At 43.8% G+C, this 24919-nt stretch overlaps 1 protein-coding gene across 1 annotated transcript in view; it reads left to right on the top strand.

Annotated features, from left to right (window-relative positions):
• Positions 1-24268, top strand: part of LOC147709683 (antileukoproteinase-like) — a 71877-nt gene extending 47609 nt beyond the window's left edge. Inside the window, exon 4 of the mRNA XM_086925533.1 lies at positions 23742-24268. Within this exon, the coding sequence (XP_086781659.1) occupies positions 23742-23758 (17 nt within the window). The 3' untranslated portion in view covers positions 23759-24268. The remainder of the gene's footprint in view (positions 1-23741) is intronic.
• The last annotated feature ends 651 nt before the right edge of the window (positions 24269-24919 follow it).

Raw genomic sequence — 24919 nt, 5'->3', positions numbered from 1 at the left:
GGTGATCCTTGGGTGGAATCAGAGTGTGACGATGGTGAGCTTTGAGTGCAATCAGGGTGTGATGATGGTGATCCTTGGGTGGAATCAGAGTGTGATGATGGTGATCCTTGGGTGGAATCAGAGTGTGACGATGGTGAGCTTTGAGTGCAATCAGGGTGTGACGATGGTGATCCTTGGGTGGAATCAGAGTGTGACGATGGTGATCCTTGGGTGGAATCAGAGTGTGACAATGGTGATCCTTGGGTGGAATCAGAGTGTAACAATGGTGATCCTTGGGTGGAATCATAGTTTGACGATGGTGATCCTAGGGTGGAATCAGAGTGTGACGATGGTGATCCTAGGGTGGAATCAGAGTGTGATGATGGTGATCCTTGGGTGGAATCAGAGTGTGACGATGGTGAGCTTTGAGTGCAATCAGGGTGTGACGATGGTGATCCTTGGGTGGAATCAGAGTGTGATGATGGTGATCCTTGGGTGGAATCAGAGTGTGACAATGGTGATCCTTGGGTGGAATCAGAGTGTAACAATGGTGATCCTAGGGTGGAATAAGAGTGTGATGACGGTGAGCTTTGAGTGCAATCAGGGTGTGATGATGGTGATCCTTGGGTGGAATCAGAGTGTGACGATGGTGATCCTTGGGTGGAATCAGAGTGTGATGATGGTGATCCTTGGGTGGAATCAGAGTGTGATGATGGTGAGCTTTGAGTGGAATCAGAGTGTGACGATGGTGATCCATGGGTGGAATCAGACTGTGACAATGGTGATCCTTGGGTGGAATCAGAGTGTGACAATGGTGATCCTAGGGTGGAATAAGAGTGTGATGATGGTGAGCTTTGTGTGGAATCAGAGTGAGATGATGGTGAGCTTTGGGTGGAATCAGAGTGTGACAATGGTGAGCTTTGAGTGCAATCAGGGTGTGATGATGGTGATCCTTGGGTGGAATCAGAGTGTGCTGATGGTGAGCTTTGGGTGGAATCAGAGTTTGACGATGGTGATCCTAGGGTGGAATCAGAGTGTGACGATGGTGATCCTAGGGTGGAATCAGAGTGTGATGATGGTGAGCTTTGAGTGGAATCAGGGTGTGATGATGGTGAGCTTTGGGTGGAATCAGAGTGTGACGATGGTGATCCTTGGGTGGAATCAGAGTGTGATGATGGTGAGCTTTGGGTGGAATTGAAGTGTGATGATGGTGATCCTTGGGTGGAATCAGAGTGTGACGATGGTGATCCTAGGGTGGAATCAGAGTCTGACGATGGTGATCCTAGGGTGGAATCAGAGTGTGACAAAAGTAAGTGAGAGGTGGCAGTAAGAGGGCTGAACCAGGGAGATTAGGTTAGAGGCTGGGTAGAAAGGAGAGGTTAATCGTGAATGGAGAGTAGATGTGGATGTAAAGACACTGAACCGGAAAGGGACAGGAAGAGCCAGGCCGTTGGGGAAAAGGGCTGAGGCAGTGCTTTAAATGGGCTGGTACTGAAACTTCTTATTTTTATCACTGTTAATACCGGCCCTTCGCCATTGACTAGGAGAGTACCAGTACTCATGAAAGGTAAGCTCCTTGGCTCCTAGTGCTGGTGAGCGGTAAAACACCGTCACTCCGCATTTTTTACTCCGCATACCTTTACTCCTCATACTATTATAACGCAGGTACCGTTACTCCGCAAAATTTTACAACGCATGCCATTATATATGATACCTCTGCAACTCTCTATCCTCATTCTTCCACAACAAAATCGCCGAAATACATAACAGCTTTGAAAACCAGTCCGAAAACCAGTCCACTCCACCCACCTCCGAACCAAAACCGCACTCTAACTACCTTTGCGCCTGGTACCCAATCACCACCGAAGACACCATCCGCCTGATGAACTCCATCCACTCAGGATCGCCAACCGACCCATGTCCCCACCACATTTTCAACAAAGCAGACTCCATCATCGCCCCCCATCTCCGTGATGTTATCAACTGTTCCTTCAACTCCGCTACCTTCCCGGAAAAGTGGAAACATGCCGAACTCAGCGCCCTTCTGAAGAAACCCACAGCAGACCCCACTGAACTTAAGAACTACCGCCCCATCTCGCTCCTCCCATTCCCTGCCAAAGTCATCGAGAAAGCCGTCAACAGTCAGCTCGCTGCCTTCCTCGAATCCAACAAATCCCTCGACCCTTCACAGTCCGGCTTCCAAGCCAAACACAGCACCGAAACCGCCCTCATCGCAGCAATAGACGACATTCGAACACTACTGGACAACGGAGAAACAGTTGCCCTCATCTTACTTGACCTCTCCGCAGCCTTCGACACAGTCTGTCATAGCATCCTCATACAACGCCTCAGCAACGTCGGAATACAAGGAAAAGCATTGGACTGGATCATCTCGTTCCTCGCTGGAAGAACCCAGAGAGTCCGTCTCCCCCCTTTTAGATCAGAGGCCACCGAAGTCATCTGCGGCGTACCGCAAGGATCATCACTCAGTCCCACCCTCTTCAACGTATACATGAGTCCCCTTGCATCCATCGCGCGCCAACACAACCTCAACATCATCTCCTACGCAGAGGACACCCAGCTGATCCTCTCCCTCACCAAAGACCCAAACACCGCCAACACCAACTTACACGAAGGAATGAAAGAAGTAGCCGAGTGGATGAAAAACAACCGTTTAAAACTAAACTCGGACCAAACGGAAGTCCTCATCTTAGGGTCATCCCCCTCTACCTGGGACGACTCATGGTGGCCACCGGCCCTGGGAACCGCACCCATACCTACGGATCACGCACGTAACCTGGGCTTCATCCTGGACTCCTCCCTCTCGATGACCAGACAAGCCAACGCGTCTCATCATCATGCTTCACCATTCTAGGCATGCTCAAAAAAATCTTCTATTGGATCTCCACCGAACAAAGAAAGACAGTCACTCACGCACTGGTCACCAGCCGACTGGATTACGGAAACACCCTTTACGCTGGAACCACAGCCAAACTACAGAAAAAACTCCAACGCATCCAAAACGCCTCAGCCAGACTCATATTCGACATCCCTCGGCAAGCTCACATCTCCGGCCACCTGAAAGACCTCCATTGGCTCCCTGTCAACAAGAGAATAATGTTCCATCTCCTCACCCACGCACACAAAGCCTTCTACGACCTAGGACCCGAATGCCTCAACACGCCACTATCCTTCTACACCCCCTCCCGCCAACTACGATTGTCCAATCAAGCCCTCGCCGCAATTCCGCGCATCCATAGATCCACCATGGGGGGAAGATCCTTCTCCTACTTAGCGGCCAAAACCTGGAATTCTCTCCTCACCCATCTCCGCCTTACACAGAACCACCTAGCCTTCAGAAAGCAACTAAAAACTTGGATATTCGATAAGTAAAGCACCCCCCTCCCTCAAGCGCCTTGAGACCCTCTGGGTGAGTAGTGCGCTATACAAATTTTGGAACTTGAACTTGAACTTGAACGCATGCTTTTACAACGAAATTCGTTGTAAAAGCATGATTGGTAAAAGCATATGTTTTTTATATTTAAGTGTAAGGTAAGTATATGGTTTTAGTTTGGGCGTGTTGGAGTATATGTTTTAGGGGTTCAGAGGTATTTTAAGGGTGGGTTGGTGTACAGGGGTATTTAAGGGTTAAGGGATAGGTTTGGGTATTGGGGTATAGGGGTATTTTTAGGCTTCAGGGGTATGTTTGGGTTTTGGGGTACAGGGGTAATTTTAGTGTTCAGGGCTAGGTTTGGGTTTTGGGGTACAGGGGTATTTTTAGGTTTCAGGGGTATGTTTGGGTTTTGGGGTGCAGGGTATTTTTAGGGTTCAGGGCTAGGTTTGGGTTTTGGGGTGCAGGGTATTTTTAGGGTTCAGGGCTAGGTTTGGGTTTTGGGGTGCAGGGGTATTTTTAGGGTTCAGTACTAGGTTTGGGTTTTGGGGTATAGGGTTATTTTTAGGGTTCAGGGGTAGGTTTGGGTTTTGGGGTACAGGGGTATTTTTAGGTTTCAGGGGTAGGTTTGTGTTTTGGGGTACAGGGTATATTTATAGGGTTAAGATGGGTTAGTGTTTAAGGGTGTTGGGGTATTTTAAGGAGTAAGGGTGGGTTTGGATTTGGGGTGCTGGGGTATTTTAAGGGTTCAGGGCTAGGTTTGGGTTTTGGGGTACAGGGGTATTTTAGGGTTCAGGGCTAGGTTTGGGTTTTGGGGTACAGGGGTATTTTTAGGGTTCAGGGGTAGGTTTGGGTTTTGGGGTATTTTTAGGGTTCAGGGGTAGGTTTGGGTTTTGGGGTACAGGGGTATTTTAGGGTTCAGGGGTAGGTTTGGGTTTTGGGGTATAGGGGTATTTTTAGGGTTCAGGGGTAGGTTTGGGTTTTGGGGTACAGGGGTATTTTTAGGGTTCAGGGGTAGGTTTGGGTTTTGGGGTATAGGGGTATTTTTAGGGTTCAGGGGTAGGTTTGGGGTTTGGGGTACAGGGGTATTTTTAGGGTTCAGGGCTAGGTTTGGGTTTTGGGGTACAGGGGTATTTTTAGGGTTCAGGGGTAGGTTTGGGTTTTGGGGTACAGGGGTATTTTTAGGGTTGAGGGGTAGTTTTGGGTTTTGGGGTACAGGGGTATTTTTAGGGTTCGTGGGTATTTTTGGGTTTTGGGGTACAGGGGTATTTTTAGGGTTCAGGGGTAGGTTTGTGTTTTGGGGTACAGGGTATATTTATAGGGTTAAGATGGGTTAGTGTTTAAGGGTGTTGGGGTATTTTAAGGAGTAAGGGTGGGTTTGGATTTTGGGTGCTGGGGTATTTTAAGGGAGCAGGGGGTATTAGTTTTTAGGGTGTTAAGTGTATTTTTTTTAATTGTATATATATATATATATTTTTTTTTTTTTAAATTATTTAAAAAAATCTAAATGTAAAATATATATTTATTTATATACATATGCATTATTTGGTATATTTATATATTTTTATATTTATTTGTATGTATTTAGATATATATGTGTATACACTATATATATATGTACATATATATATATATATATATATATTTATATATATATATTCAATGAAAAAACCATTGGTTTTAGGCCATATATAGTTAGGGATTTGCATTTACAAAACCTTATTTTACTCGCATAAAACCATTGAAATTCCATATATAGTTATAAGCGCTAACTATATATCGCGCACCCGCAATCCACTGCTGATGATGTCACATATTACATCATTCATGACATGGTTAGTGACATCACTGATGACATCACTGATGACATCTCAAATGACATCACTGATGACATCACTGATGACAACATGCAGTGACTGTATGTTTCTGTAAAGTTAAAATATCTCTTACATATTGAAGAATGAGTGGATATATAAGTGTCTGGATGAAGGATTTAGTAGGTGCATGACTGACTGTATGAGTGAGTGATTAAATGTGTCTCACTGAGTGCATGGGTTAGTGACTAAACTGTCTTAATTTGTGCATCATTATGTCTGTTGTTCTGTAAACTGTTGCATGTGTTGATAAGTAGCTATATGAGTAACTATATGGGTTATTGATTGGTTGCCCAAGTATTTGTATGGGATACTGAGTGTGTGTGTAGGTGGCTGGGAGGTGTATGACTCTGTGCATAGATGTGTGAGCAGTTGATTCACTAGATGTATGGTTTCAAAAGTGCATGTGGAAACAGCTGTATGGGCGGTTGACTGTGTGCATGAGTGCATTGGAGAGTGAATGGATATCTCAGTGCTACATGTCAAAGTAAGTACATATGTAAAACACAGTACATGTGAGAGTTGACATATATAAATAACTGTGCATAAGAGCCAGTGAATGTGTGAGTGGCTGTATGGATCATTGTGAACTTGTATCAGGGATTGTATAATAGAGTAAATATGTGTTAGTATATGTTTGAATAAGTAAATTTTGTATAACTGTATAGTTGAGGAAATGGAGGTGTGATTGATTCTTTGCATGACTGACTAGGTGTGTGAGTAACTCCATGGATGAGTGACAGTCTGTGAGTGTCTGTTTACACTGATTGTATCTAAGGTTATATTAGAGTCTGAAGAGGTTCATCGTATTATCACATGAATGATATCATCAGTGATGTTATCAGTCATGTCAAATGAGATGTTTTCAGTGATGTCATCAGTGATGTCATTTGAGATGTCATCAGTGATGTCATCAGTGATGTCACTAACCATGTCATGAATGATGTAATATGTGACATCATCAGCAGTGGATTGCGGGTGCGCGATATATAGTTAGCGCTTATAACTATATATGGAATTTCAATGGTTTTATGCGAGTAAAATAAGGTTTTGTAAATGCAAATCCCTAACTATATATGGCCTAAAACCAATGGTTTTTTCATTGAATTTTCAAGGTTTTGTAAATGCAAATTCCTAACTATATATCCACTATAACCTATGGTTTTTTCTGTGAATTTCATTGGTTTTTTAATAGCAAATATGAAAAGCTTTAAAATGTCAAGTACGTGATAGATAAAAACATTTTCGTATTTATGCACGCTGATGTGCTTTGAACGCTGCACCCCCCCCCTCCCCTCTTTTGTCTTAGTAGTACTCTCTCTTTGCAGATAGTGAACGGTAGTTAACGCAAGCCTTTGCCCCCGTTGTAATCCGTCGTGCCTGCTTGTCTCTCCATTTGATTGATTGTTGTCCAAGCATTTACTGTTTTAGAATTGGTTCTCTTTGGATCATTCTCTATTTACAAACAAGCACAAAGTCGCAATACTCTGTTTAGTCTTTGCAGATAGTGAAAAATCGTGTAAAAAAAATAAAAGTAATCGAGCAAAATCAGTAGGCCACTAATTGGATCTCTTTTTGACCTCGCTAAAATAGAAATATTAGGAACAACCCTTCATGAGAAATACGAAAATAGTGAGATGAACTGAGCTCCACACCATGAGGGCTGCAAGACAGCTCGGCTCCATCACCCATCCCGCACAAAATAACGACAAACCCTATGCAAATATTAAAAATATAGACAACACACCAGCAAAGAAACAGGGTAAAACATTTTATTAAAAAACTATTTACATAACGTTGGTTTATAAGATGATATCAGTAGTGGACCGATGTGTGAATAGATCAGAAGCAGCACAAGGCTCCAAGATCCGGATGGCAAGCTCCTGGATGTTGGGTGCCATAGTTTAGAGTTCTGAATTTGAGCCTTTTTCAATGCCTGTGCTTTGTTGAATCAAAATGGCGGCTTGACACAAAGCTGACTCAAGCGTTGCTACTGATGCTATGCAGACCAAAACTGGTTTTCAGTTTGTACATTTTTCTAGATTTTTCAATCCAAGTTTGGTTGACTTTGTAGAACGATGGCTTCAAATTTTCAACATACGGTGTGGTGGCGCTGACTGGGAGGGGGCGCTTCGCTCCTGCCCCCTCCCCAAGTAAGATTTTCATACGTGAAAGTACGTTAATGGTTTTGGTCCCTGAGATGCTTCGATGTCACTGCCATTCTCAAATAGCATAAGTTCTGGATGTTGGGTGCCATAGTTAAGAGTTCTGAGCAGTGCTTGTAACACTGTCTGAAGCTTATTTCCACCTACTGCAGCTTCACTATTCTCAAAGTAAGTGAGTGTCGTTTGTGGACCTGACTGCATTAGAAAACAATGTGATATGTTAGCTTCCTAAACAGCTTGATGGAGGCCCCTGAGGGGCGGTGTGATGGCCATGGACTCGGAGAAGACGCTTGGCTCCGACACCCTCCCCAAGTCTTATAGCACTGGTGTAGCCTGAGATCGCCCCCGACATAGGCGGCCGGCTCCCGGGGTCCGGCGGAACTTTTTGCCTTTTGATGACTCTTCAATTCTGGACCTTGTCCCACAATCCGTTTGACCTGAAGACAAGCTGTAGTGGGGCGCCCCTTTACCGTTTTAGTTGCCATTCCGCCCGCTTTTGCTACACTGTGCCTCTTCCGCCATTCAGCTGTTTACCGCCCGCTCTTGCGACTACAGCGTCTCGCTCATCATGTAGTTGAGTTGCTCCCGCTCTTGCGGTGCAGCGATAGGCGGCTGCCACAGGACTCTCAAAATGGCGGCCGGCTCTTCGGTTTTGGGCCTGGTCCACTAAAATGGCCCTGGGACACCTTGGAACTCGGACGCTTCCCTGATAGGGCTTGGCTCCCATTCTCGAAAAGCGTCCCCTCAGCCGTGAAGATTCTACAAAAGTCTTGGGGGCCTCCGACTCCCGCAGGCTTCTGGTGGGGAGCGGCTGCCATGATTGCTCGTGGAATGGCCACGACGGAGCTACGAGATGGTAGTGGTCTCATGCTGACGCCAGCTTTAGTCTGAAACATCCAGAAACACTGTAGACTACCAATTCGATCAGTTCCGGTAGCGCCCCAACATGACCCGGAAGAGAAGAACTTGCCCTCCCCTCTTTGACTGATGGTTCTTGTTGCCTGTCCCCTCTGTTGTCATTTAACAGAACTTTTTGGACTGCTGAAAGGGGTTGTGTTCTGAACGCTGGTTGGTGGAGACATTTTGACTATATTCTTGACCTACGTTGTCGCGTAATGCGTTATATGACACGCCGCGTTAGCGCACCCGGAAGTGATCCGAGGCGCGGCGCGCAGCGCGTAACGTAAGCATAACAGGTCATGTGACTTGTTAATAAAACTTTTCATTGGTTCATTTTACTTTTGTTAATTTAATGATGAAAAGCTTGGTCATATGACCTAAAAATTACGCTTTTTATTGTTTTCGAACAATATTTTTTTTTCAAACATATGTTATAATATTCCAGGCTAATGTACTTTCCCGGAAAATTTACAACTGTCTTGCAAGTAAAATATATTCCTTTTTCGAGAAAAAGGGCGTTTCTTCCTTCCATGACGGAGCCGTTGAGTAAAAGAGATTCGGCCTGCTGTCTTAGTCGCCGATACGCCTGATTATCAGATTCTTATCGATCACTTTATGTTGCAGACATGAAAAACACAACTGCCCTTGACCATTTATCTTTACTGCGTTCCTACATATTATACCTTTTATCCGTCATGTAATTGGACTGCTTTATTTCACTTGCCTTTTACTGATTCGAAAACAGTGACTAAAAGTAAAAACTTTACCAATGTAAATACTACTACCGTGTTTTGTTTTAAAAACCTTTATTGTGAAAATGTCAGTATACAAATACGGGCCTATAACCACGTGGGCCGGCCACGGAGCAAACTGAAATCGTATATGATGAGGAGACATTTACACTGTAGAGGAACGTAACGAGCGGGCCATTAGGTTGCAAGAACTAAGGTGTCTAACAGTTGCGGAATCGGTGGACATACATTTTGTAATTAAAATAGGACAGGGCCACTTACAATAACATTTTCTAGATATACATTTGCGGGCAAGGAGTTACGAGTCCCATTTATACCGGCGCCATTTTGGGCGAGGCCGGGCAGGTCCAAGATATAGTCAAAATGTCTCCACCAACCATCGGCCAGACCAGAACCCCTTTCGGCCCTTTATGCTACAAGATGGTGTCTTCCATTCAGAAAATATTGTTGGCAGCATTTTGAAAGGAAACAGAAACAGCCGTTCTCCTAGTGAGTTTCACATTGTTACATTTAGGAAGAATGTTGAAGAGTAGTATGTGGAAAATCTGAAGTCATTTTTCTACAAACTCTCAATCAGACTTGGATGGAAAAAAAAACCCTGAAGAATGTACAAACTGAAAACCAATTTTTGTCTGTATAGCATCAACAGTAACGCTTGAGTCAGCTTTGTGTCAAGCCGCCATTTTCATTCACTCAATAGCGTCCCCCTACACACATTCAGGGACCTGGTCGTGTCTTCAGATGAAACAGATTGTAGGAAAAGAAGCAGAAAGGAAAAGGAAAAAAGTTCCGCTGGACACCACCTTGGGCAATAGTGAAGCTGCAAAAGGTGCAAATAAGCTTCAGACAGTCTTCAACTTACTCTGATTCTTATAATAAACTTCAGATAGTCTTACAAGCACTGCTCAGAACTCTCAACTGAGGCACTCAACATTCAGGACTTGCCATTCGGATCTTGGCGCCTTGGGCTGGTTCCGACCTATTCACACATCGGTCCACTACTGACATCACCTCATAAGCCAACGGGGCACCCCACGCCGACTTTCGGCGCAGCATTGTAGGATGGCCACACCAGTGCGGCAACTTGCTGGACACAACATCGGGGCCATCCAGATCTCAGCGCGTTCGACTCACTGTACCGCAACAGTGACCGCAACTCAGCTGGACACGCCATCTTTCGGCGCAGCATTGTAGGATGGCCACACCAGTGCGGCAATTTGCTGGACACCACCTCGGTGCCATCCGGATCTCGGCGCGTTCGAGTCACTGTACCGCAACAGTGACCGCAATTCAGCTGGACACGCCGTCTTTCGGCGCAGCATTGTAGGATGGCCACACCAGTGCGGCAATTTGCTGGACACCACCTCGGTGCCATCCGGATCTCGGCGCGTTCGAGTCACTGTACCGCAACAGTGACCGCAACTCAGCTGGACACGCCGTCTTTCGGCGCAGCATTGTAGGATGGCCACACCAGTGCGGCAATTTGCTGGACACCACCTCGGTACCATCCGGATCTCGGCCCGTTGTGCTGCCTTCGTCCTATTCGCACATCGGTCCGCTACTGACGCCGCCTCACGTGCCAACGGATTTTCTACGCTTTTTGTAGCCCTATGCCGCATAACAGGTCATGTGACTTGTTTATAAAACTTTTCATTGGTTCATTTTACTTTTGGTTTCCTAAAGATGGAAGGCTTGGTCATATGACCTAAAAATAACACTTTTCATTGGTTTAGAACATTTTTTTTTCCCAAACGATGAAAGCCCCACCTTGTTTCTGGATCATTCAGACTGAAGCTGGCGTCAGCATGAGAGCACCACCATCTCGTGGCTCCGTCGTGGTCATTCCGCGAGCAATCATGGCCCAAGCCCTAGCAGGCAAGCGTCCGAGTTCCAAGGTGTCCCAGGGCCATTTCAGTGGACCAGGCCCAAAACGAGGAGCCGTCCGCCATTTTAAGAGCCATGTGGCAGCCGCCTATCGCTGCACTGCAAGAGTGGAAGCAACTCAACAACATGGTGAGCGAGACGCTGTAGCCGCAAGAGCGGGCGCAACTCAGCTAGATGGCCGCCACCTGGGGAGGCCCGTTCACGCCGCCTCCCCCACCCCCGGGCCGCCGCACGCCAATTTTCGGAGCAGCATTGTAGGATACCAAAACCAGTGCGGCAGTTTACTGGACATCACCTGGGTGCCTGTCGTACATGTTGTGTCAGCCATGTGACACTGGACACAGTCCCATCAACATCTCAACGCGTTCTGCTGCCTTGGGACTATTCGCACAACAGACCGCTACTGACGAGGCCTCCCCCCGCACCACCCAGGACGCCCCACGCTGTTTTTCTGTGCTGCATTGTAGGATCCCAAAACCAGTGCGGCACCCAGGCGACATCACGTGGGTGCCGTCCAGAACTCTGCACGTTGTGCTGCCTTGGGACTATTCGCACAAAAGACAGCTTCTAACCATTGTTGCTTTTTGTGTTGAAAAATGTTTAAATGTTTTTAGTTTTTGTTCCGTTCGTTATAGTTAATAGTTAATAAAGTTTTATAATCTTACTTTGTTGGAGTGTTATCTATTTTTTTAAAAACGGGTGAATGGGGCCTTGAATCGGGTTATTGTCATGTGTGGGCTTTGGAAGTGTGCTGCTGCAGGATCGGACATTTCAAACTCAAATGCACGTTCTTTTTCTTACCTTTCCGAAGCATGGAGCGCAATAGCAGGCAGAGAAAGGGTGATGCACGTGTTGAACACTACCTGACCTGGCAAGTTGCTGGCAGTGCCCCCCCCCCCCGCCCGCTCCTGAAAGAGGACACACACACACCGCCGCCCCGAGTACTTCACAAATCTTTAAAAGACCATGCGCTTGTTCATGAGGCTTAAATGGTTTATCACCTCTTCTAGAACCCCTGCATCGACCCTCTGACGTTTCCTGGAAAAATTACCATGTAACACAATACCAAGCCCTGTCAGCTGAAACCCCCAAGGAATCGTGGGGCATATTATCAAGGGGGTTTATCTCCGCTTTTTTGGCTTTAAAAGCCATGAAAGAGGAGATAAAATTATCTCCCTATTACCAAGCTGTCGCTAACACCAGTTAGTGACAGCTAAAAGGAGATAGCGACCATCTTGGGCCCCGCTTTGCATGTCAGTGATACTTATCACTAATGACATGCAAAGTGGCGTGCCAAGATGTTAGCGACTGGAAACAGTCCCTAACATCGCTATCTTCTATTACCAACTTTTGGAGATATTCGCGCTAAGCGCGAATATCTCCAAAATCTAACACCTGCCCTGAGCAGTTCTTAGCCATGTTATCCAATGGGAGGTGGATAACATGGCTAAGAGCATTTGCTCGATAATACATGAATATCGCTGACTTTTCTGCGATAATAGCAAGGTTTATCTGCGATAAAAATCGCCGATGTGCGGCGATAATTTTTGTCTCTAAACAAGTTAGAGACAAAAATTATCGCTAGTTGTTCGTAATATGCCCCCGGGTTTTTGCTTGCAGAAATCGGGAGGCGGGAGACTAGCACTGAAATCAGTAGTCACACGCCTGAATCGGGAGGGTTGGCATGTCTGAATTCTCTACAGCTGGGGCCATAAACTACATCCGCAGGGGTAGGTGATAGCCTAGGTCCGGCCTGGACAATCGGACACAGAGGAAGAGGAGTGTCAGAGGGTGCGGTAGTGAATAGGGTGAAAGGGAGGTGTCGGGAGGGCACAGGGTGTGATTCTCAGAGAAGAGCAGCGCAGATGGGGGGAAGTATATGGCCCATGCATGAGAGAGAGAGCGGGGATGACCAGTGCGTGGGGGAGATGCTTGCGAGGGTGGGGAGCCATGCTGAGGATCGGCGGCGTGCAGAGAGTGGGCCTGGTCAAGGCATCTAAAATGGCTGCCGTGCACGACAAAATTGTGGCATTGGACAAAAAGGCAAGATGGCGCAGACAATGTTTATCAATAAGGATTCATTTATAACAAAATATTTACTCGCAGTGACAAAATGGTGGTCAACACTTCCTGATTTCCATCGAATCGAACGTTAACAAACGTCACGCAGCAAAAAAAAAAAAAAGCTCACGCACAGAGCAGTTTTTAACCATGTTATCCAATGGAAGGTGGATAACACGGCTAAGAGCATTTGCTGGATAATGCATGAATATCGCTGACTTTTCAACGATATTCATGCATTGTGGCCGATGTGCGGCGATAATTTTTGTCTCTAAACAATTAAAACGAAGCACAAAATGGCGAATTCCCGTTTCGCTACCAGTTTGCGGCCCAGTTCGCGGCCCGTGAAGCGCTTCTACCGTGAAAAATCATTTTTTTTTCTTTTCCCCACGGGACCCTTTAATAACCCCAACAACATTCCTAGGGGGTCAAGAGGGGGATACCTTGCCCCCTTTCATTAAATTCCCCTTTCGTTTTTCACCTCTTCTTCTCTTTCGATCCTACCGAGAGACAAGATGGCGGCCGCTCCGGACTGTCACGCAGCAAAAAAAAAAAAAGCTCACGCACAGCCGCTGGAAGAGATGTATCAACATATATCAGCCTCCTCAGCCACCCTCAGGAAACATAGGGGATTAGGATACGTCTCCCGCACCCCCTTATACCTAGTAATTTAATTAACGAAGCACAAAATGGCGAATTCCCGTTTCGCTACCAGTTTGCGGCCCAGTTCGCGGCCCGTGAAGCGCTTCTACCGTGAAAAATCATTTTTTTTTCTTTTCCCCACGGGACCCTTTAATAACCCCAACAACATTCCTAGGGGGTCAAGAGGGGGATACCTTGCCCCCTTTCATTAAATTCCCCTTTCGTTTTTCACCTCTTTTTCTCTCTCGATCCTACCGAGAGACAAGATGGCGGCCGCTCCGGACTGTTTAGAATGTTGACAGACACCGGAGAGCCAATCAGCTTTCTGCGCGCAAAGTTCCGAAACGCGAAAAGTAAGCGGACCGGATCGCTGCCCGGAGCGCTGTTACAGATATATATCTTGATTTAAACGTTAATTTCTCAAAATCCACTGAAGCACATATATTGAGACCTAGCAAAGGCACATCGGGCTAACAGTCCCTACAATTTTGCCAAGTTTCGTGCAAATCCATTCAGCCGTTCGAGCTAAAAGTGAGTCCAACCGCCCTATGGAAAACTCAATGTAAAAAACGCGTTTTGGGACCCCCCTTTTTTCTCAGCCCCCCCTTGACGAAACCCCACCAAATTTTCAGGGGCTGCTCAGAAACAAAATGTGCCATTTTCCTGAAAATTCAGCCGATTCCGTCCACAAACGCCAAAGTTATTAGACATAGAATTTTCAGAAATCCCATAGGGAATTAATCCTAACTATATATACCTACTGGCGATAGCCAGTAGGTAATATATATATATATATATATACACATATTTATATATAGTGTAAGTACACTTTCCAAGTTTACCCCACATATAACTTCACCACACATGCCTTTACGTTGTAAAGGCATGCGTTGTAAAGTTATATGCAGGGTTAAATTTTGAGGAGTGATTGTACTGTGGACTAATGGCTCTGCGTTGTAATTAATGCGGAGTCATGGTATGCAGGATTTTTGAATGTGGAATTTCTTTACATATTCCTGGTGAGCACCAGGCTGTCCTAGAAGAATCTGTCTCTGACAGCCAAGACGCTTCTGTAGTCCTTAGCTCAGCCGCTTTTCTGTACCTCTGCTTATTTCTTTGTGTGTGTGCACACTTGAGGATATATAGCATTGTCCCAAATAACAACAAAGAACGGTATGACATTAAGAAGGTGCAAATATTACAAAACAAGGGAATTTTTTAACATATTATCCTTATTGCCTTTCATTTGGTGTAATGATTTAACCTGTTTTGTTAACAGAAATGCATTTCTGCTGCGTTTTGATATGTGCTGCAAATGGTATAAAAGTCATTATGTATCATCATATCTTGGCCTTAGCCCCGCCCATAGCCTCGCCCACTTTCCACACCTCTAGATCATTTTAATGAGTACCTGCACTTCTTTTTTCCCATTTAAAGCACTGAATCTACCTCTAATGCTTTGCAATATAGAAATATCTTTATGCAAGCCTCCAAAAGCATATGTAAATGTAAATGTATTTGAGCTTATATAGCGCACAGCTACCCGCAGTGGGTTTCCCGGCGCTTGCCTAGGGAACCCGTCCTGGTATTCCCCTGCGCGATAACCCATTTCTGGGCATCCCCAAGGTGAAAGCCAGGCATCCCGCCGTGAGGGGCCCTTGTGGAGATTAAGCAAGTTGTTGCCCAGAGTTACAGTGTGGGACTCCATGAATGGAATAGGCACCGAGGCGAGAATTGTCAGGTCTGGGGAAATTTGAGCCCAAGACCCGCCGAGGCGGGGAATTGAACCCTGGTCCGGGCCAGACCTCTGCATCAGGGTCTGCCGCTCCAACCACTTGAGCCACACTTCTCCACGTCTCCACATATCCTCATCGGGGGCTGACTCATTGCCCCATACAGTATGTGGCGTCAAGTGGAAACATGACAGGTTAACAGACAAAATGAGTGATGCATCCAGAGGCACTCTTTGTATAGTCTGTTCATAACCGATTTGTTTTGCTAAAAGAAGTCCCAGATAATTTTGGGGTCGATAATGTTTTGCAGAATTGGGGATCACAATCATCTTTAGAAATTAAATAAATGAGGGCATCTTGAAAAGTAGCTTGGTACATGGTATAATATGAGAAATAAGAAAAGAGATAAAAAAGGTTTAGCTAATAAAAGTTGGAAACATTTATAAAATTCTATGGTAAAACCATCTTGTCCAGTAGCTTTACCTTTTTAAATTAAACAAAGGGTTCTGGCAATCTCATCTAAGAAAATATATTTTTTTCCATGGATTGAAATCAAAATCACAGTTACATTTTTTATTGAGGGAATTGAAATAATCCGAAATATCATTGATCTGCAGGAGAGGAGATTTTCTGAAGTGTCAAGAGTTTTTAATAATTTCCAAATGGTTGGGATATTTCTCTGGCCCAGGAGCTTTACCTTTTTAAATTAAACAAAGGGTTCTGGCAATCTCATCTAAGAAAATATATTTTTTTCCATGGATTGAAATCAAAATTAGTGTTACATTTTTAATTGAGGGAATTGAAATAATCCGAAATTTCATTGATCTGCAGGAGAGGAGATTTTCTGAAGTGTCAAGAGTTTATATTAATTTCCAAACGGTTGGGATATTTCTAAATCATTACAATGTATTTATTTATTTATTCCATACAAATCATCCCGAAGGGATCTCTAGGCCCCTTTGCAGGGTGGGAGCACCCTGTAAGTGGGAGCTTACTAAGGGCCAAATGTAGGACGGCAAATACCGGTCGATAACGGCCGATTTCGGCCGTAACTGACCGGTATTTGCTGTTTGACATGTAGGGGGCCTTATAATTACAGAATCGGTATATTTACCTATTCAGTAAATTTACCGATTCTGTAAAATACCGAATCGGTAAATTTACCGAATCGGTAAATACAGATGTAGGTGGCACTTTAAACAGTGCCACAGGCCCTTACCGACTCGTTATTTACCACCAAAAACTATTTGGTGGTAAATAACGAATACTTGTGTACATGCACATCTGTGCATGTACAGCTGTGCCATGTGGCACACAGACATGCCCTAAAGGGCATGTCTGTGTGTCACATGGCACACAAGCCTGAATCAGGGGTGCAACAGGGTGTCAAAGTGACACCCTGTCCCCCTTGCAAAATCGGTAATTTTAATGAATCGGTATTTACCGATTCGGTAATTGACATTGATTCCTATGGGCCTCAAGGCCCATAGGAATCAATGGCAATTACCGAATCGGTAAATACCGATTTGGTAATTACCGAATCATACAGATTCGGTAGAAATTACCGATTTTTTTACCTACATCTGATTTACCAAATCTAGAATACCGAATCGGTAAAATTCGGTATTCTAGAGTCGGTAAATCAGATTTACCTACATCGGGCCCTAGGTGAATAACAATGTTTTCAAGAGTTTCTTGAATGTCCGAGCATGCTCAGATGGATAAAGGATGCAAATTCCAGTGATGGGGGGGGGGGGGGGGGGGGGGGGGGGGGGGGGGGGGGGGGGGGGGGGGGGGGGGGGGCGGGCAGGAATGAAAAGGAGCAGCTGACAAACCTAGTTGTTCCAATACGTTTGGGGCATAGAAGCAATAGATCACTCGATCTACGTTGCCGTGCCGCAATTTCTGCCTAAGGTAGAGTAGACCGTTCCCGAGCAGGGTCTTATACGCCAGGCAGAGAAGTTCAAAGAGGGCATGCTTTTTGATCATGAGCCAGTGAAGGGAGTGGAGAAAGGGCTCCGATGGGGAGCGAGCGGAAGATTCAGGATTAAGCGAGCAGCCGAGTTCTGCACTACCTGGAGCCTGGCCAGGAGGCCTTCACTTTAACCCACCAAAAGGGCATTGTCGTAGTCCAGGCGGCTCATTATCAATGCTTGTACCAGAGTTCTCCTGGCATGGAAAGAAGTCCACTGAAAGACCTTTTTGGGGGTTGCATGAGGCCAAAACAGGTTCCAGTGTCTGTTTTGACATGCTCACTCATAGTGAGCTTGTGGTCCATCATTATTCCTCGGTTTCCTCCGCATTTGTTGGGGGTAGATGGAGGACCCAGCACAGAAGGCCACCAGTCTGCTGACCAGGCTGAATGTGCTTTCCCGAACTGAAGGATCTCCGTTTTGGTCATCTTCAGTTGAAGACAGTTGTTGGACATCCATCTGGCTACTGTCAGTAAGATTTGTTTAAATCTTGCTTTGATCAGCATGGGGTCATGGTCTATAGTGATGATCAGTTGTGTGTCATCGGCTTAGGAAATGGTTTCAAACCATTGGATCTTAATGAAGTTTTTATTGGCTTTTAATTTTCATACAATTTTTCTTAATTTTGATATAAGCCAGTAGTTTTCATGCCTTGTTTTATTCCCCATAATGTCTACCCTGGTTTTAGGAAGAAATGAGGAGACATTTTCAGAAGAGTATTGTTTAAACTGTAATTTAGCTTAAAAAAAGTTTAAGGTATATGTGTTTTTGGAATTACCTTAAATACGTTCAAGATGTTTTCTGGTGGCTAGGGTATGCTCAGTTTTATTTCAGTAGTCTGACCCTTGACTCTTCAAGTAGGCGAGTATACAGATGTTTGCTTGATTTTCAAGTGCTTTCTATACCATACGTTAATTAAAGCAGGCCTACTATTTTTGGGTCCAAGCAAACTAGACATACATTTAAGTATAGGTATTGAAAAATGAGATACTTTCTTGTAAATTGTAAAAACTAACTAAAGGAGAATGGAGACAAGATGGTTTTTACCATGTCCAACTATAATAGCAGAAGAGAGGTGTCAGATTCTAAATGCCACGAAGATTATTTTTTTGTAAGTAAAAGCTTGATGTTGTATTTTAAGTCAGGAAAATTAATCCCTCTAAATCGTCTTTAGACAGTGCTGCTCTGGAAACTGAAACAGTGATTTTGTTTGTTTTTCTATGAGAAATGTACAAGCAGAGACTTATATTTCTTAATAAAAGAAACTGGAAAAGTTTAGGGGTATCATGGCAAAAGTGTATAGGATAATTAAATCAACATCATCTTTATTGAATCCAGACAGGCCCACAAAAGAGGGTTTCAACTAGAATTTAAGGGCCAGATGTACAAAATTTAGGAATTGCTTTTTCCAAATTGTCATTCTTACCAAATTAGCGATCCCCAGTGGGTCACAAATCAACCTACCTCAGGAATGTTAATAAGGTAGGTTGTAGTTTGCTACCTATTAGGAATCAATAACCATGACAGGGATTGTGGAGTGGTGAGCCACCATGTCTGAGACTGATATTGAGTAAAGCAATATTTTCTTTTTAATGCATCCCATAGTCCTCAAAAGGAAAACGGAATGTGTTTGAAAAATAAAAAATAAAAACACTTATTTTTTTAAGAGTAGGAAGTGGTGAGTGGGACAACTGTCCCTTCTTAAAAGCATATTTTGTTTATCATTCTCAAAGGGGTTCCAAGGGGACCTTCCTCCCTCACAAATGGTTTCAACTACCTTTCAATAGTCAGTAAATATTTTATGTTTTGCAACAATAATTCAGTCACAAAACATTAATACATAACACTGTGATTTGATATTTGGAAGGGATGCCCTAAACAAGCCCCTTTCAAATACCTAATCTCAAAACTCGATTACGATTTGGTAACAAGTTTCCAAATCGCAATGTGGCTCTCGGTCACAAATGGCCGTTTGAGAATTCTCAAAAAGTGTTCTACATGAAGGCCTAATTTATCTTAATTTGTTAAATGATGCAGTGAAATTGATTGTAATCATATCTTTAATAAAAACTCATAAACCACAGCCCTAAATATGTTATTATTGTAGGACGCCAAGAAAATCCTGAGCTGTTTAATATGTCTTTACAACAAAATGTATTTAAGAGTAGAACTTCATATTTATCAGAGTCTAGTCTTCTTTTTTATCATAAATTAATTACATGACGAAGTCCCTGCCAGCTCCTAAAAGGATTCAGGGAAAATGGCAAGCAAGTGATTCCAAGGAATTTTCTCTCTCAGCACCTCCAGGGCTGAAGGGGATTTGCCCAGGTTATTACATCGCGGTGCTGCTTTGGTGTTAGTGTGACTACAAGCGTACCTTACCACCGGAGGACCCATGAGGCAACATTTTAGCCACTTATGTGCATTAAGCAGTAATACCAACTAGGTATTAAGCAACAAAACAGGTGTGATCAATCCATATTTACTATTTATCATGCTGTGTGTGTGATGGAAATATATATGGCCACCAACTAACAGTTGGAATCAGGGAGCTAATTCCTTGGTCCTGATGAAAAGCCATGGGAATTTGCTTGAAACATGTAGACCTGTAGGAAGACAAGCACATTTCCACCTAGACTTCCCACTTTCCTTCCATTATTTTTTATCATACCACCTAGAAGATATATTAAAGGATTCACCAACCCACTAGGCAGTTATTTCTAACTTTCTAAACAAGACCCCTTCCACTGCTATTTACTTCTATCATCATAATATACTATTCAGTGCTCCCGCGCACCTCATACGTCACACCATGACCCGTTCCACAGAAGAACAGGAAGAATACAATGATGAAGCATACCACTAAGGGGCTAGCCTGGAGAGGTGAGGATTATTTGAGGAAACTAAAAGGGTTTTTCTCGTCATCATTTGGAGGGTTAGTTCACATCAGAACCAACAGATCTTCTTTTGTCTGTTGGAACATGATCAGTAGGAGGATGTGCCTTTCTGACAAGTTTTCCTCTTACCTCCCCCTGTTTTTTTTAAATATATTTAGGAAAATACAAATTGCCTGATTTAAAGGTTGGTGCAGAAGTCACTACGGCACAAACGTGACAGATTTCCTGACCTCCTTAGTACCAGTGCATCATATATAGGGTTACACGCTATTTGGTGTTTATTTGTGTAAACTTTCCATTTGTATTTATCCATTTACTTTTTTTGCCATCTTATTAGCATTTATCCATATTTATTTTGTGTTTTGTGAACAAATGAAGTCATACATCATATCTTAGCACATTTATTTATTAAATGTGCACTCACACTTTGATGCCTGCCAGGATTTAACACATTATACAGCCAAATGTATTAAAACAAAATACACACATGAAAATATTTGCACAATAGTACAAACCTATGTAGAGCTATGCAATGATTTTAGGAAATTATGGGAATCTGTATAGCTATTGGTCTGAAATTCATGGATGACAGCATGGAGGGTCACTCAAAATAATTCTAATTTTCTGTATTTTCCTCCTTAAAAAATAGAGAATGAAAACACACATGTTTCTGTCTGCATTTATCTCTACAAATAAAAATAACAATAAAAACTGGGAGCCTTAATTATATCCAATAGCACTTGTAATGAGGCGAATGGGAGATTCTTAATGTTTATGGTGGAGCACCTGTCCACCAATCTCTAAATTATTATTATTATTATTATTATTATTATTATTTAGCTTATAAAGCGCCAGGTTACTCTAAACCAGAGTGTCCCCGCGCTAGAACCCCAACAGATCCCTAACAGCTGACCAAGCTAGCAGGCTAACAATGCCACTGACCTTCAGACCGTCAAAAGAGAACTACCTTCGTCCTCCATACGAATGTTGAAACAGCCAAGTTTTACATTTTTTCCTAAACAGAGTTTCCGATGCACACATCGGTTGATCCACAGGCAGATCATTCCATTCCTTAGCTGCCAGGAAGCCAGAGGATCTTCCTCCTGCTCGACCCTTATGTACCCTGGGCACAGTCACTTTGGCTGTGCCCAACGATCTCAGGCTACGAGCAGGTTGATACATAGTCATAAGAGGGAGTAAAAATCTCAGCCCCTTTTGGTGGAGCATCCTGTGTCCAAAGGATAGGGCCTTAAAAGTAGCTCTAGCCTGTGTAGGGAGCAAATGCAGTTTCATCAAGGCTTCCCCTACTGATGCCCTCCTGGGGATATTCAGAATCAGCTGAGCCCCTAAGTACAGAATGTTACACTAGTCAAGGCGTGAAGTAACAAGGGCCTGTACAATAGTTCGTTTAGCATCAAATGGAAGTAGGTCCAAGATTTTACGTAGCATTTTAAGAATGCCAAAGCAAGCTCCGGCTACCGTGGATATCTGCTCTGAAAAGGACAGATTGTCGTCGAACCACACTCCCAGATTTTTTTCCTTAGCTTTCTGGACCGGAGTAAGTCCCAATTCCTCAACCCACCATAACTGAGACCGGAGTGAGGGCTGTTTACCAATAATCAACACCTCAGTCTTCCCCGCATTCAACGGAAGACAACTGTGTTTCATCCAATCAGCAAGCGCACCAAAACAGCTCTTAAAATCAGTTGCCATTGCAGATTCCTTTTGCTCCAGAGTAACAATCAACTGAGTGTCATCGGCATATGACACCAGTTTTACCCCATGCTTTAATACAATATCCGCCAGGGGGTGCATATAGATATTGAATACTGTCGGCCTGGGAGCCGAACCCTGCGGGACCCCCTGTGACAGATGGCAGACTCTAGATGTAAAAGGATGTTATATAACCTGGAATGTTCTGTTCTGCAAGACATTTTTCAACCACTCCCAGATACCGCCGCTGACCACAGCTTCCCTTAGCCTCTCCAATAACAGGCTGTGTCGAACGCAGTGCTCAGATCAAGTAGGATCCTTGCAGCTGTCCTACCTTCATCTGCTGCGGTTCTCAACACTTCCGCAACCAGAAGCAGGGCCGATTCTGTGCTATGAAGTGGCCTAAAGCCAGACTGAGTTTAATGGAGGACCTGGCTTTCTTACCAGAACATGGACAGTTGGCGGTTAAGATGTTTCTCCGCAATTTTAGCAATGAAGGGGAGCAGAGAGATCGGTCTCAAATTTTCTGGAAGTGCAGGGTCTAAAGAAGGTTTCTTCAGCAAAGGTACCACCATAGCGTGTTTCCAGTTGGTGGGTACCTGCCCCGAGCTGAAGGACATATTCAGTAATGCGGTGAGAACAGGAGCAATAGCCTCCTTCCCTAATCGCAAAAATTTAGGGGGAATGGGGTACAAAGGTGACCCTGATTTAACCACGTCCATCAATTGCAGGCTCTCACTTTCCCCAGGATAGTGAAAGATAAAGCTTTCCTTGATACCATGATCAGCTGCAGCAGGGACAGGAACAAAATGCCTACTGTTTTCTGGAAAGGTGGCATAGATCTTATCTATCTTGCCCAGAAAGAAGTTTGCGACCTTGTTGCAGTGATCTGTAGATACAGGAAGTGCTGTTGTCACACGTTCTAAAGAGGATAATTGTTTAACTACCTGAAAGATGTTCTTAGTGTAATTTTTTGCCAGCTCAATCTGTATAAAATTCCCTATGCACTGTCCTAATCTGTTAGTGATAAAACTTCAATGCCAATAGGTAGAGCTGCCTATTTTCCTCCAGGTAGTTCTTCCTCCGCTGGCGTTCAAGGTGTTTGCAACCTGTTTTCAGCTGTGCTAACTTTTCTGCAAACCATTTTGCAGATGCAGTCATACGTGTGCTTTTGCATGGTTTCAGGGCAATCAAGGATACCACAGCATTTTTGATCAAAAGGAAGACTAAGTCCTCTGCTCTCTCCATATCGGCCCCTAAGTCAGGCGTATTAGAGAGCAGTTTCTCCTCAAAAGTATCCTGGGTTAGAGCCCCCCATTCCACATTATTCTAAGCAGGGCTGTTTACCCTTCTTACAGAGAACCTCTCTAGGAAACCTCATCCTAAAATGGAGAATACAATGGTCGGATAAAACTATAGGGATCAGAAGCAGAGCTTCTCTGTACAATTAGTAAAAATATTGTCCGGCATGTAGCCTCTATTATAAGTAAATCAGGGTCTTAATGTATATTGTTGTTTTATTTATCTTTTATTAAGAGTTTAAATGGTTTGTGACAAACTAAGTAAAGCTACAAAAATACCCAATGATTGAATGCTATTTTCAAAAGTATCTGATTATGTAAGAACTTTTCAAGAAGCTTGTCACAATTATTCTGTTGATACTAACCTATAACAAGCCTCTGTGTATGTAGAGCTTTACATTGGCATTCTCAGTATGTGTTGTAAGTGCACATATATTGATTTGCGCCTCACTCACTGTGTTCTTGTTTATTTCCAGATCCCCCCACACAGTAGTGAATCCAGTCTTAAATGAAGCTCACCCTGTGTTCCTGGTACCATAGGGATTGTGGTTCCTTGCATCCTATGCCTTCACCACCGCAACAAGACAGTTAAAATGCTTAGTTTATAACAATATCTTCTTGGGGTATTATAGCTGAAATTCCCTAACTCTTGGATTGCACGGCTTCATCGGTTGGAACGGATAATGCTTCATTTAGTATCAATATCATCAATTGGCTCACTGTATACAATATATATGATAAAACCTCAAGGGCGATTGCTTCATTTCATGCAAACATTAACTTGTCTTGAAATGTTATCAAAAGCTGTACAATTGTTATTCTAAACTATTGTTCTTTACCATCAAGAACGGGTGATTTGTTTTAGGAAATCCTTTATCTAGTAAAGTGTCTTTTTCCTATGACTGTATTATTCAATGTAGAAGCTAAGCCTTGTGAAGGGTTTCATCCCGTAAAAGAGAGGATAAATAAAGTCATGTATACGAAATAAAATTATTAAAATATACTTTTTGTATTGTCTTGCGTTCATAATAAAAGTTACACTATACACCATTTACACCATTGATTCACATCAAAGTCCTTTGTAAAATATTATTTTTCATGCATACTGTAATTCATCATTTAATGTATAACTAACGTTGGTCCTTTGTAGCAGATGTGATTTCTTTGCGATGCCTGTGTTGTGTAGACTATTCAGAAAAGGGGGTGGTGATGAACAGAGTGTCTGAATTAAGCAGACCACTCTTACCCAGTCCAAAGATCAGGGCTTGATCCATCACCGTTATTTATCTCACTGCACCATCCCAGCTCAGAACCTGGCTATATGCAAATCAGTCTGTCCCTGGCCCAGTGCATCATGGGAACAGGGCAGACTAAACTACCAAGCCAATTCTTCACCAGAAAGGAATATTTTTGTCCACCCTAAGCGTGGAAGGGTATTCTCAGATGTGAAACCCTTGCTCATTGCACCATCAGGATTCAAGCAAACCGGGCCGAAGACGGCTGTAATGCCAGAAACCGGTCCCCGGGAGCTTGTTTCCTTCCCAGTGCAAGAATTGGCTTTTGTAGTTTGGTTTGCCCTGTTACCATCATGCACTGGGACAGGAACAGACTAATTTGCATACAGCCAGGTTCTGAAACTGGGATGGTGCAGTGA

The sequence above is a fragment of the Lissotriton vulgaris genome, chromosome 6 (genome assembly GCF_964263255.1).
Source record: "Lissotriton vulgaris chromosome 6, aLisVul1.2, whole genome shotgun sequence".
In the NCBI taxonomy this organism is placed as follows: domain Eukaryota; kingdom Metazoa; phylum Chordata; class Amphibia; order Caudata; family Salamandridae; genus Lissotriton; species Lissotriton vulgaris.
This window is presented reverse-complemented; position numbering and strand designations above follow the sequence as displayed.